Source organism: Corvus kubaryi, unplaced genomic scaffold (assembly GCF_017639235.1).
Source record: "Corvus kubaryi isolate FWS band 111438036 unplaced genomic scaffold, C.kubaryi_AGA036_p1.0 37398, whole genome shotgun sequence".
Taxonomy (NCBI): Eukaryota; Metazoa; Chordata; class Aves; order Passeriformes; family Corvidae; genus Corvus; species Corvus kubaryi.
Window position 1 is genome coordinate 18,964,320 of NW_024581137.1, and position 13,460 is coordinate 18,977,779.

At 41.5% G+C, this 13,460-nt stretch overlaps 1 protein-coding gene across 3 annotated transcripts in view; it reads right to left on the reverse strand.

Annotated features, from left to right (window-relative positions):
- RBMS3 (RNA binding motif single stranded interacting protein 3) overlaps positions 1-13,460 on the reverse strand; it is a 710,181-nt gene that overhangs the window by 593,421 nt on the left and 103,300 nt on the right. For all 3 annotated transcript variants that reach the window (XM_042042917.1, XM_042042918.1, XM_042042919.1), the window contains one exon: positions 11,537-11,605. In XM_042042917.1, coding sequence (XP_041898851.1) covers positions 11,537-11,605 — 69 coding nt within the window. The remainder of the gene's footprint in view (positions 1-11,536; positions 11,606-13,460) is intronic.

A 13,460-nucleotide genomic window follows, 5' to 3' on the forward strand; every position in this document is an offset into this window, starting at 1 on the left:
TGTAAGCTCATCCCTTAACCAGAAAATCTGCACAGGAGAGAAAGTTTAACCTCATTCTTGAAAAAATACAGACACCAACAACTAAGTCTTTTGCCCCATTGATAGGAAATCTGTAACATGGCCAACATAACAGAGCTAACTGTGGACATCAAGATTGGAGGCAGACTGGGCTGCAGTGATCCTGCATTGCTGGAGTTTGCAGTCCCTAGAGATATGGGTCAGGTAAAGAGTAAAGTTAGGCCCCTAAACTTCAGCAAAGCAAACTTCCAGCTCTTAAAGATAATCAGTAGGAACCCCTGGGAGACTGCCCTCAGGGGACAGGGGAGTAGAACAGAGCTGGTAGATCTTTAAGGAAGTCTTCCATAGAGCACAAGGGCTAGCAATCCCTGGGAGCAAGAAATTGGCCAAGGAAGGCAGGAGACCAACATGGCTGTTTAGGGAACTGCTGGTCAAACTAAAGGGAAAGAAGCAAATGCACAGTGGAATCAAGGACAGGTAATCTGGGAAGAGTACAGAGATGACATTCGATTGTAGAGGGATGGGTGAGGAAGGCCAAGGTGAAGCTGGAACCAAACCTGGCAACGGATGCAAAGAATAACAAGGGTTTCTACAGGTATGTTAACCAGAAAAGGAAGGTCAAAGAAGATGTATTGACCCCAATGAACAATGCTGGAAAACTGGTAATAACAGATGAAGAGAAGAATAAAGTACTCAACAACTTTTTTGCCTCCGTCTTCAATGGCAATTTCTCTTCCTACACCTCTCAAGTGAATGGAGAGCATGTTGGGGACCACATTTCCTAGTGCAAGTAAAGAACAGGTTCATGACCACCTGAGGAACCTGAACGTAAATAAGTCTATGGGGCCCAGTGAAATACATCCCAGAGTCCTGAGGGAATTGGATGATTGCAAAGCCACTCCCCATGATATTTGAAAAGTCACAGCAGTCTGGTGAAAACCCAGGTGCCTGGAAAAAGGGAAACATTGACCCATCTATAAAAAGGGTAGAAAGGAGGACCCTGGAACCCATGCCAGCCTCACCTCCGTGCCTGGCAAGATCACAGAACAGATCCTCCTAGAAGCTATGCTAAGGTTCAGGGAGGACAAAGAGGTGATTGAGGTGAGCCAGCATGGCTTCACCAAGGGCAAGCCCTGTGTCGCGGGTTCGGTTTGTAACCGGGCAGAAACACCAATTTAGTGTAGTGGTTTGGTCCAAAATACTCATTACTGTTTATCTGCTGTGAGATAAGAATTAGGAGAAATGCAAAACAGGCACCAAACTTGAAAGAATATAAAGAAGTTTATTAACAGACCTAAAAGAAGAAGGAAAAAAAATTATACCACCTTCAGAACTCTCCTCCTCCCCCCACCTTCCTCCCTTCTCCCACTGACAATGTGAAAAGACAACCCTTAAGATGTTCAGTCCGTTTACCACTTCCATAATAACCTTGTTCAGTCATTTAGAAAGAGAAGTCTCTTCTTGCTCATGCTATGAAAACATTATCACAACGAGACAGCCGCCCACTTCCAAATATCGTTCAGTCCATTTAGGAAGAGGAGTCTCTCTGCCTGCGTGTGAGTCCTTTCCCCCGACTTGCAGCTTTTCCCGCAACTGCCTTCGAGGGTCCACTCTTGAAGTTTTTTGGGGTACAATTTTAAGGTTGAGCCGTTCAGAAACAAAAACAGAGGCCCTTCTCCTTCCCTGGGAGCAAAGGGTCTTCATCATCTTCATCTTTAGGACTATCTCTGGGAGCATCTCTACAGACTGAGGTTTTCTCCTTTCCCGTTTGGAGCAAAAGTCCTCATCTGGTTCATCTCTACGGACTGAGGTTTTCTCCTTTCCCATCTGGAGCCAAAGTCCTCATCTGGTTCATCTCTCCCTGTCCAAACTTCTCATGAAATTACAGCTGCGTCAGCATCTGCCTATCTCAGCGCAGGTGCTTTTGCTCACGAGTTGAACACTCCACCCCCCATATCTTCATGAAATTACAACAGGATACTCTGATATATCATAGCTTCACAACAGAATTTCAGCTTTAAGCATCTCCTCTCTCTCTTCCCTCAGGTTTTCAGCTCTTCACAGCAATAAAAGGGTTACTCTCACCTCAGCCTTGCAGCTTTGCAGCTGGAATGTTGAATTTTTCTTATCGCAGTGGAGAGGGGGGAGAGCCGAGCCGCTCCGGCTGCCCACGGCAAGGCAGTGGGGGGGGTTCCATGGCTGGAACAGGTCCATGGCTTCAGGATGGCCGTGGCCCGGCCCGGCCTGGCCCAGGCAGGGCCTGGCCGGGCCCGCTGGCCCCCACACGGGGCCTGCAGCCACCTGTCCCAGCGCCGGAAACGAGAGAGAGCTTGGAGGGGGAGTTTGCCTATTCTTAAATGTGGATCACAGAGGTGATCACAACTTTAAGTGGCTTAGAGAATTGTCCATATTCAAACGGGCCAGCTGATAGGTTCTATCAGTTCCCAGAGGAAACTGTAAGCACCCCTTAGCAAGGACGTCCCTTCCGGGACTATGCTTGCTAACCCATGACACCCTGTCTGACCAACCTAGCGGCCTTCTGTGATAGAGTGACTACATCAGTGGACAAGGGAAGGGCTAGAGATGTCATCTATGGTCCCCATAACATTGGTCTCTCTAAATTGGAGAGGGATTGATTCAATGGCTGCACTCTTGAGTGGATAAGGAATTGGTTGACTCTTGCATCCAGAAGGTGGTGGTCAATGGCTCAGAGTCATAATGGACATCAGTGACAAGTGGTGTCCATTGGAGGTCCACACTGGGACCAGTGTTATTCAGTATCTCCATTAATGACATAGACAAAGGGTGCACCCTGAGCAAACTTGCAGATGACACACCTGAAGGAGGGGATGCCATCCAGAGGGACCTGGACAAGCTGGAGAAATGGGCCCATAGGAATCTCATGCAGTTTAACAGGACCAACAGTAAGGTGCTGCATCTGGGTCAGTATCAACACAGAGTGAGAGCGGACAGATCGAGAGCAGACCAGCCCAGAAGGACTTGGGGGTGCTGGTGGATGAGAGGCTGAACATTATCTGGCAGTGAGCACTTGCAGCCAATGTGCACTTGATCCAATCTGATCCTGAGCTGTACTCAAAGCAGTGCAGCCAGCAGGGCGAGGGAGGGGATTCTGCCCCTCTACTCCCGGTCTGGTGACACCAGACCTGGAACACTGCATCCAGCTGTGGGTTCCCCAGCATAGACAAGACAGCAACCTGTTGGAGTAGGTCAAGAGGAGGACCACTGCCATGATTAGAGGGATGAGTCTTTCCTTGTCCTATGAGGAAAGACTGAGAAAATTGGGATTTGTCAGTCTGGAGAAGAGGTTTTTGGATGACTGAATTGTGACTTTCTAGTACCTGAACAAAGCCTACAAAAAGATGAGACTTTTTGCAAGGGCATGTAGTGATAGGACAAAGGGAAATGGGTTTAAAGTGAAAGAGAATAAGTTTAGGTTAGATATCTGGAAGAAATTCTTTAGGGGGTGAGGGGGTGGGGCACTGGAAGAGCCTGTCTAAGGAAGTTGCGGATGCCGCAACCCTACAAGTTTTCAAGGCCAGGTTGGATGGGGCTCTGAGCAACCTGGTCCAGTGAAAGGTGTTCCTGACCACAGCAGAGGCTTGGAACTAGATGATCTTTAATGTTCCTTCCAACCCAGGCCATTCTATGATTCTCCCCCATGAACTGCCCAATGGCTACTGAAGGATGGTCTCATGCTTTCCCTTGGTATGGCATTACCAACATCTCGCCTCTGTTGTACTCTTACAATTCCCATAAAATTATCACATCTCTGAAAGGTTCAGCAAACTTGCATCCTTCCTTTTCTTCACCAAATTCAGTCAAATAGGGAGCAGTCAGCATTCACAGATAAAATACCAGTAAGTTTAACTTGCTAAGCCAAACAGGCAAAAAAGACTTACAGAAGGACCATTCCTGGGAGTTCTCAAATTCAGTCTGCAGTTTGGAAGTGAGGTTTCCAAAAGAAGTTGGGCATTTTTCAGTGATGATAGAATGTGACACAGGGAGAATGTTGTCTTTATGGTTAAAAATTTTGTAGAACTATATAGATTTCAGTCTTTTTAAATCTTAGTAAATTCTCCTTCTAGAAAAAAAATAGTTCTGAAAGACAACATAAGTACAGCTGACAGATAGTTTTTGGAAATGTTTTACATCTACAGAAGTCATTACAAATGCTGCTAGTTTCCCTCATGCCCAGCACACACATTTCTCTAGACAAATCTGAGCACGCTGAGCAGACACTTAGCACAATACATACATTTGGTGTTTGTCATCAAAAGTAATTACACAACAATTGAAGGGAGTAAAAAGTTTGCTGGTCTGAAAAAAAACCCCAGCTGTTTAGAAACATCATTTTGAACAGGTTATTTTTTTCCCCTGCATGCTGATTTTTAAGATTAGCCAGGATATAGATAGAATCTTCTGAACATCAGCTTGAAAGTGCAACATGATACCAACGGTATCTGACTGAGTAAGGATAACTTTCCCTTCCTGAGAAAGGAAACCTGCTGTATTCTTCCTCACACATGTAGAAGAGAAAAACACAATGCTGTGTCTTGAAAGAGTCTTCCTATGTTTTCATAGCCATTAGTCCTAAAGTTTAACATTTATATGCCATAATCAGGGGAAATTTAACATAATTGGTTTACCAAGACTTGGGTATTGGGAACTAATGCCCAAATCCCATGCTTGGTGAGAAATATATATATATATATATCCAACCCACAGAGGAGCCTAGAGGTACCAGATACAAAGATTGCAGAAGACAGTTAGCCTGCATTTTGTCATTTACATTGACCCATAAAATATAAGCCTTTCTTTTAAATGTAAGTTTTGGGTTCTTTCTGAAGATACCCTCAGTCTTCATCCTGCAGTGTTAGTAGTTGTGTCAGACACAAACTGTTTCTCCACAAGTAGTTAAGAGAAAGCATGGGGTTGGACCTTATCAACACCATTGCTTCCCTCCAGGCTCAGGGTCTCACCCTACTGGAGCTTACAGAACAGCTTTATATTCAGTTCAGTCAGCTGCCTGGTGATTATGCCCAGACAACAGGTAGCATACTTGGATGAGCAATCTTTGAATAACAGTGCATACATTTACTCATAATCTTCCACTGACCATAAAAGAAGTCTGTTTCGTTTTTTAGTTCCCTTCTTATTTCATTTAAAAAAGCCTTAACTTGTCAAAGCTAAGTTTATGTTCTACTTTGGTTGGCAACAGACACAACTGCTCCTGAGTCTCATTTGGCTGAGTTATCTTCACACAATAAAAATAGCTTACGCATCCTGGTGTACTGATGCATTTAGCTGAGCAGCCAACTCAGTGTGCCCTGCTCTCCTGTTACTTGCAAAACAGCCACCAAGATTAACAAGTCTGCTCTGCCCTTGCCCATGACCTTGGTGAAGCTGGGGTTGCCAGTGCAGATTCCTGTGGCTTTACAAAACATATGCCAGGTTCCATCTTCCCTTATGCTAACCTACCAAAAGCATCATGCCAGAAGGAGCAGCTCACAGATTTTACTGAGGAAGCATCAACCTTTGGAGTCAAGCAGAACCTTTAACACCAGGTTTCCAGTTGAGCCCACCAAGCTGCAGCAGAAGAGATGGACAAGTGTATGAGAGGTGAGACACACTAGAAAAAAAGAGTGGCTAATATTTTGTCTACTACTAATAGAGACTGACCTACTACACGGGTCAATCTTTATCAATAGCAGACAAAATCCCACAAGGCTCTCATATGCATAACATGGCATATACAGTGGATATAGTAAGAGCAGCAGACCTGGAGTGCTGATCACAGATATTTGAATTTTCCAAACTTCAGTGAACTTAGTGCAAGGCATAACATATAAAAGAATAATTACACTTCTAAGTGTTTAACTAGTTAAATTTGCTCTCACAAGGAACTGTCTCCACCGCAAATTCAAATTTAATTAGTGAGCTAAGGTAAGCCTAAGAGGCTTGTTGAAATTCAGTGAGTCCATTTGACAACATGTCAAAAAAATTCAGTTTCTATCATTGCATACTTGATTTTTCCATGTGCTCATCCAAATGTAACTAGGATTGAAATGCAATGTTGCAAAAGTATGATGATGTATGGTCTAGAGGTATGCCTAGTTCTGAAAGGATATATTATGGAAAGGGGGTATTTAGGGATTTTTCACTCCATTTATTGCAAAACTGGTGAATTTCCCTTAAGTCTAATTAAGCCCACTGAATTTTTCTAGGTTTTTTGGGTAAACACCAAGTGCCAGGAAGAAGGAACATATTTCTGTGGCTTGGGTTGTCTAGTTTGCCTTTGGAAAGTTGCCAGATCTCATCTGACCCTTAAAAATAAGGTTTAACCCTAGTAGCTGGACTAAGTCACTGTCATTAAGATGAGCACACTTGTGCAGCTTAAGCCTCAGTCACCAGTGAAGGAATGTTGTTGCCACTTGACAGCTGTTCAGTGGCTTCTGGGAAAATTGTTGGTGTTCTCAGTAAGTTTTCTAGATGACAGGGACATAACCTAAAGTTTACTGCCACAGTGTGCAGTGCTCAGCAGAAAAGCAAAGAGTTGAGTCATCAGGGAGATGGTGACTTTCTCAATACTGACTTTTTCCAAGTCAGACTTGAGGCACTGAAGGAAAACAAACAAGATTCAAAGCAGCTGAATACACGACTATTACTCTTTATTTAGTATTTAGAACTATCTTCCACCAGTTTAAAAGAAAACGCACTTCACAGGAATGGATCTTCTGAACCATTTGTCAAATTATCTTTGTGTTCAGGTAGCCTACCAGAACCCACCAAGGAAACTCACTATTACCCATCTCCCTACTCTAAGTAGTCATGAATTCCACTTGGAGGTGTCTTATTTTGATACAAGCAGGCTACAACAATCCCAGCTGCTACCAGCAGCCATACCTGATACAGTTTCCTAAAACTTAATAAATGCTCTACTCTCATGCTGTCCAACTAATCACAAGGCTCATTTTGACCTTGTGCACTGTAAAAGAGACTACTGAACTGACACCTGTCCAATTATCTTCTTATCAACACATTACTGCTCCAACACATACACAGGAAAAATGCAAGGGCAAAAACAAGGCAAGCAGAAAGCAGGGACACAGACATAACAGGGACAAAGCAAGAGAAAGAGATTACATATACTGAAATCTCTGACCTGGAATTCAATGAAACAGCTGCCACAGTAAAGCTGGAATATCACCTTTCCTAGCTTCTGTCTTCCTGACTGGTATTTCCATCATCTCAATCACAAAGACGCTGTAATATAAACTATCTTATGGAGAGCTATAAGATTTCACCTGTTTAAAATATAGATAATACACTGAATGTTTATCAACATCCACTGTCTGTCCAGATTCCTCTAAGAAACTGTTAACCGCTGTGTATTAAAATATATTACTTATCCCTGTGTTTAAAGAACAGGATATTGAAGAAAAAGCACATTCTGGCCTTAAGCCACTGATGCCAGGTCAATGGACAAAGTTCTGACTACCAGCAAGAAAGCAATGAGCTTGTTTTGCCACTACCAGAAAGTCAGAGCAATAACTCTGTAACAAAGCAGCAGTGGAGCCAGACAGAGGAGCATTATGGAATCACAGCTGAGAGCCCTCCTGTCCTGTGGCCCATTGGACATAGTTTCGTTTTCTGCATTTTTAACTTCATTAGCTCATAAACTAATGCCTTGCTAATAGATATGAGGAGGAGAAAGATGCTGAAATGTTCTATATTATTTTTAATGGCATTTAATACACGCCAATTATTCTGCAGGCTCATTTAGCACCTAATACTGAAGAGGCATTCGTATATTTCTAGAAAGTAATATAATCTAAAGTAATATAATCTAAAGATAGCCTTGCTAACAACCTTTGTGCAAGAGACCTGGAATATTGCCACTAAGATGCCAGCCAACAGCAGAGACCAAATGAATTGTCAGATTTCACCAGCTCCCTAGTGGGCTCATGAGCAAGAAAAGTCAGACTTATCACTATCTTCTACCTGCATACAAGGTGGATTTATTTGTGAGGTCTGACTAGGTGCTACTGACTTTTTGCCCCTCATTAATAGTTAAGACATAGCAAATTAGGAGGATCGTTGTCCTATTACTCTTCCTTTTAGGACACTTTATCTTTCAATGGTTTCTTTCAATGCCTCTACCTTAAGCTGGCATCTGAAATATCTGGTTTCTACTCTTTTTCTAAGGAAAAAAGAGGGGGTTTTGTCCTAATTTTCTTCATTTTCACTAGCACACAGTTCCCAAGTCATTACCAGAAATGAGTGAATTGTTAATGCTAAAACTGCTTCCAGGGACAGCTGAGCTGCAAAGCTGAGCGCCTTGTGTCCCAGCCTGCCCGTGTACCTATGATTTCCAGTGTCAGACAGACTGTCCCACACAAGGATTTGCCATCACTATAAGAAGCTCTGCCTTGGCTGTCATCCCACCCAGCAAAAGCAGCATCATGTTAGAAATAGCTATATCATCATGTTTGATAAAGTGCCACTTCCTCATTCATTTTCATCAGTGGTAAGAGCCAGTTGCACTTCAGGAAGCACACGCAGCCTTCAGAGTACCACAGAAGGACTAAGCTCAGAGCTTCTCACAAAATTGCTGCAGACTTCTTCACACATCAAGCAATGCCACTAGCTAGGAACATAGTTTAGGCAATTCTGGCTCATTAGCATCTGTATTTCCTCCTCGATTCCATCCCTCAAGCCAGTTTAGTGCATCTGAAGGCAGTTAAGATCCCATACAGCTTCATGGATGCCAGTTCAGAAGCTGAGATTTGATATGGCTTTCCTGCCTATCCCCCAACCCCTTAATTCAATAGATTTAATTCCTTGACTTAAAAAAAATCAGCCTTTTAGACTACTGGCTTCTTATTCTGACATTGAGAAAGAGGAATGCTTGAAGAAACCTAGAGGTACTAATACCTCTTTCCCAGGGCAGTCACAAGGAACCTCTAAATCAAGTTTCAAAGATGCCTCCCCTGCAACAAGACACTTTCCCAAGCTCAAGGAGCAGGGGGGGGGGGAAACCAACCAACCAAATAACACTATTCTCTGAATAGCTTCATATAAAAAAACCAATCTAAGCATACAAATTCCATGTGTCCATGAGAGCGATGAGTTGATAGAAACTTATTAAAAACCTTCCTCAGACAGCATACTTGAGATAGATAAACATGCTTCAGTTTATCCAATACAAAAATATAAGCATGTCTGGGTAGCACAAAGCAAAACAAGTCAGGGAAAAATGTGTTATTTTCTGTGACTCATTGACCCCCCCTCCCCCCCCCTTCAAAATCTCTCACCCAATGGACCCTCCAACTTCACTTGGATAGAGGAAATGAAAAAAGAAAAACTTGGGGGAAAGAAGGAAGAAATCAATTTAACTTTTAGCATTTTTTAGATGCATCAAAGGTCTCAGCTCTCTAGTTCTATTAGGTTTCTGTGTGTATTCTTGTAAGATGCATGTGGAAAAGCCTTCACTGGGTTCACTGCATGAGACTGAAGAAAATGCAGACTATGAATTTTGAACTTTAATCTTTTTCTTTCCTGGAAAGTAATCTTAAAAAAAAAAAAAAAAAAAAGTTTATTTAAACTATATATAGATGCTGGCAAGTTGCAAGGCTGAATACAAATCTCTGATCCAACACAAATATTTTGCCACTTAGCTCATGAGAGCACACAGCAGTATTCCAGTCTCCCAAACGGAACCGCAGCAAGCCTATACATCCTCACAGTTGGTACTGGCATTTATAATATCCATGAGGCAAGTTTATAAGCTTATTAAACCCAAAACACAGAAGACAAAAGCTTACAATAAACAAGGATGAGAAAGAAAAGATTAGAGTGGAAATGACAAAGACGAGAGTCAAACATAAGGGGTACAACATACATGGAGGGAAATGACCACGGGCATGCTTTAATACATTAGAACAATTTTTTTTCCTGCAGATGTCAGATAGTCTAGACATACTTTCAAGCAACATTCCTGGTAGTTAATCCCTCAACTCTGCTAGTGGTTTGACAGGGTTGTAACACTACAAACAATCTTTATTATGCATTTATGTTTCCCTCCCTTCTCAAAAAGGAGTTCAAGTGTGCAGAGCATAAGGTGCATTCCATATGATTTGTTAGGATGATCTCCTCCTGACTTAGGAATTTGTCCCCCATTAAGAGACAAGTGCAGACACACAGAGGAAGAGGGGAACAGTGCTCAGACATATTAGTGATACTCCACAAACTTTTTCTTGCTCACTGTCTAATGCCCTAGGATGGAGCAAGAAACAACCACTGAAAAGAGTTAACCTTTTGTCGACGCATTCTTCATTTTTACCCTCAACAGTAAAAATTCAATGTTGAAAAAGTGAAAGACAGAAAACATGGAAAACTTTACAAGCAAAAAAACCATATTTTTATTTGAAGAGAAAGCACAAAACTCTCTCAATTCTTAGTGAAAACAGAACTATTTAGAGCGGAAGGATAGTGAAAAAGGTAGCTAACAGCCCAGGAAGCACTTGGCCACTCTTTTTCCCCCATTCTAATCTGAATACAAAATAAATTCATGGCTTCTTTCGCTTTAGTTTTTGAGGCCAAATCACAATTTAGTGGAAGTTTTTTCTCTTAGGGTACACATGCCTTTCAAAAGGAAAATCCAGCATGTCAGATCAAGGGTTTGCTCACCCGGGTAATTTAGATTTTTTCATAGTGTCAAGGAGAGTGGTAGTTTTGGTTTTTGTGGGTTTCTTGGGTTCTGGTGGGGTTTTTTTTAAAGTGAAGGTAGAAAGAGGTAGGAAAAAACTACTTTTAGTAGCGGCCGGAAGAAAGCAATGTCAATACAATCGTTACTGAAAAGACATCTGAAGAGTTTTTAAAGACAAAGTTGCTTTAGTAGAAATACATTATTCTTTAATAACAAAAGCAAGCTGCATCCTTGTCTATAGTCAAAAAAGTCTTTTGATTTTGATAAAGTTAACAGAAACCCTGAATACCATTCAAATTCTTATAAAGAATCATTAACATTAATATTGCTTCCTGGCTATCACTGAGGAGCTTTCTGGCTTCAGTCACAATTTACAACAAGTTTTCTTGGAAGTTTTGATGAGGGTAACCACTTCACAAAAAAACCCTGGGGTGGTGGGGGGGAAGCCTAGCACAGGAGAACACAACTTCATGCATTGCCAAAGGGAATCAAACACACACACCTCTAGCTTAAGTGACAAGATGCAAAGGATAGGGGGATCCAACTATAATAACAATCCCTGAAAAACCAGAAAGGCACCACCGCATTAGAGGAGGCACAGCTGTACAAGCTCTTCCATGAGCAGCAACTGCAGCCAAGAGTTTGCCACAGGATATCCTGCAACAACCTCAGAGACCAGCACGACCTAGTTGGGCTAGTGCAGGTAGCCCAGATCCCCTCACAGATTCACTTTAAAAGGAAGAATGTGTCAACCTGAGCTTCATATCCTTTTTGACAAGGGCATATTACCTGATGGGGCTGTGAACTGGACCATCTGCTGTAGGAAGGAGCACCAGAAGTCTTGTTGGCTGTAGGTCTCTGCAAAATAAAAGAAGGACATGTCAAATATTCACCAACGTGTCTGTCATACACACAGGCAACTTCACCAATCTCAACCATGTAAATGTTTAGAGTTTAAAAAATAAAAAAGCTAAACAAAAGTCTCCAGAAACCACGAACATGAGACAGTAGCACTAAAAACACACAGAGGAAAGCTTGCTGAATTTGCAACCAATGCTCTGTTCAACCTTGAACCTCAATATTCACTTCTATTTGTACATGTTCCCTAGACTGCATGTTTAAATGGTAAACCCCAACCTAAACTGAGGCTACAAAGCACTACCTATCAGAGAGATAATTTACTCAGATTAAGCAAACATGCTCCAAAGGAAGAGCAACTGACATCATCTCTCTGGACTTGTGCAAAGCCTCTGACACTGTCCCACACAATACCCTTGTCCCTAAATTGGAGAGACATAGATTTGACAGACAGACCACCCAGCAAATAAAGAATCAGCAACAAGGTCACGCTCAGAGTTGTGGTCAATGGCTCAGTGTTCAAGTGGAGATCAGTGACACGCGGTGTTTCTCATGGGTTGGAAGGACTGAAGGAAGGATGTCAGGACAAAAGAAAGAAAAATTGTTCTTTCAGACTCATTTCACCTTACCTAAGTTTCATTTTTGGAATACGGAATGGATTATTTATATACCAACTTTTCTTTTTAAGATAAAACAGCCTTTATGATTTATCCCTATATTTCTTTCACCCATTTCTCTATTTTTTCCCTCAAAGAACTAAGAAAAAAGACCATACCATGTACTTTCACATCCATAGCATATTTTCATGTAATGTATGTCACATACAGACTTTACAATCAAACTGCCTTTGATTCTGCAGAAGAATCAATGCAATATGGCATCTAATAGAACTCCATCAATTATTTTATTATACATTATCTCTGGTTTCAAAATTATTTTGTACCATCAACTTCAACACCATCTACTCCCAGTTTAGGCCAGAGCCTGGCATAGCACAAAATCTTCAAATCTACCCCTTACTTATGTGAATTTGGTGCTTCAAAAAAAAAAAACAAAACAAAAAAAAACCACTCCCCAAAAAACCCAAACAAAAAAAAAACAACCAAACAAAAAAACCCCAACAAACCCACTGGGCACCACAGCCAATAACCAAGTTTCTTGCAAGCATATCACTACTATACTGTGTAAGCTCATGTATTACAAAATCTTCATGACAACAATGCTAATTGTATCAGGAAGACCAAGCAGGTTTAATTTCTTTTGCATGAGATCTGAATTCGAACAGGCTTTCCAGACATGAGATACTAATTTATCAGTACATTATGTCACCAGCAGGATGCTAATAAGGGGGACAGATTCATATTTGAACCATATGGACATAAATTACTAAAAAAAATGCAATTATGACAATCCATGTGAGATTTATACCACAATGTAGTACATTCTTTGTAAGTATGAAAATAAATAGCTTATGGCTTTTAACACCCAAGGATATAGTACATTTCTATGCCAATTATAACCACCAGGGCATATACATCATTACATATTCTAAAGCTGGCATGTCATTCCCTCTAATGAGAAACAGCCACTGCTGGAACTGTATTTGTGTGTCAAAAAGCAGTTATTTTACAAATTTAATTATTAGCATTACTGTATAGTGTATTTATCTTCTCCTAGACACCCTTAAAAGGACAGGCATTTTTAATACACAGATACACCACATAACAGAATAACGCTCTCTTTTGATAGAAACTTCAGAAAAGACAAAGTGCACACAGTGCTGGTTTCAGCTTTATGAAAAACTATCTCCAGCTGCTTTAGAAGAATGACCAGCCAGTCCATGAACAAGTTGAAT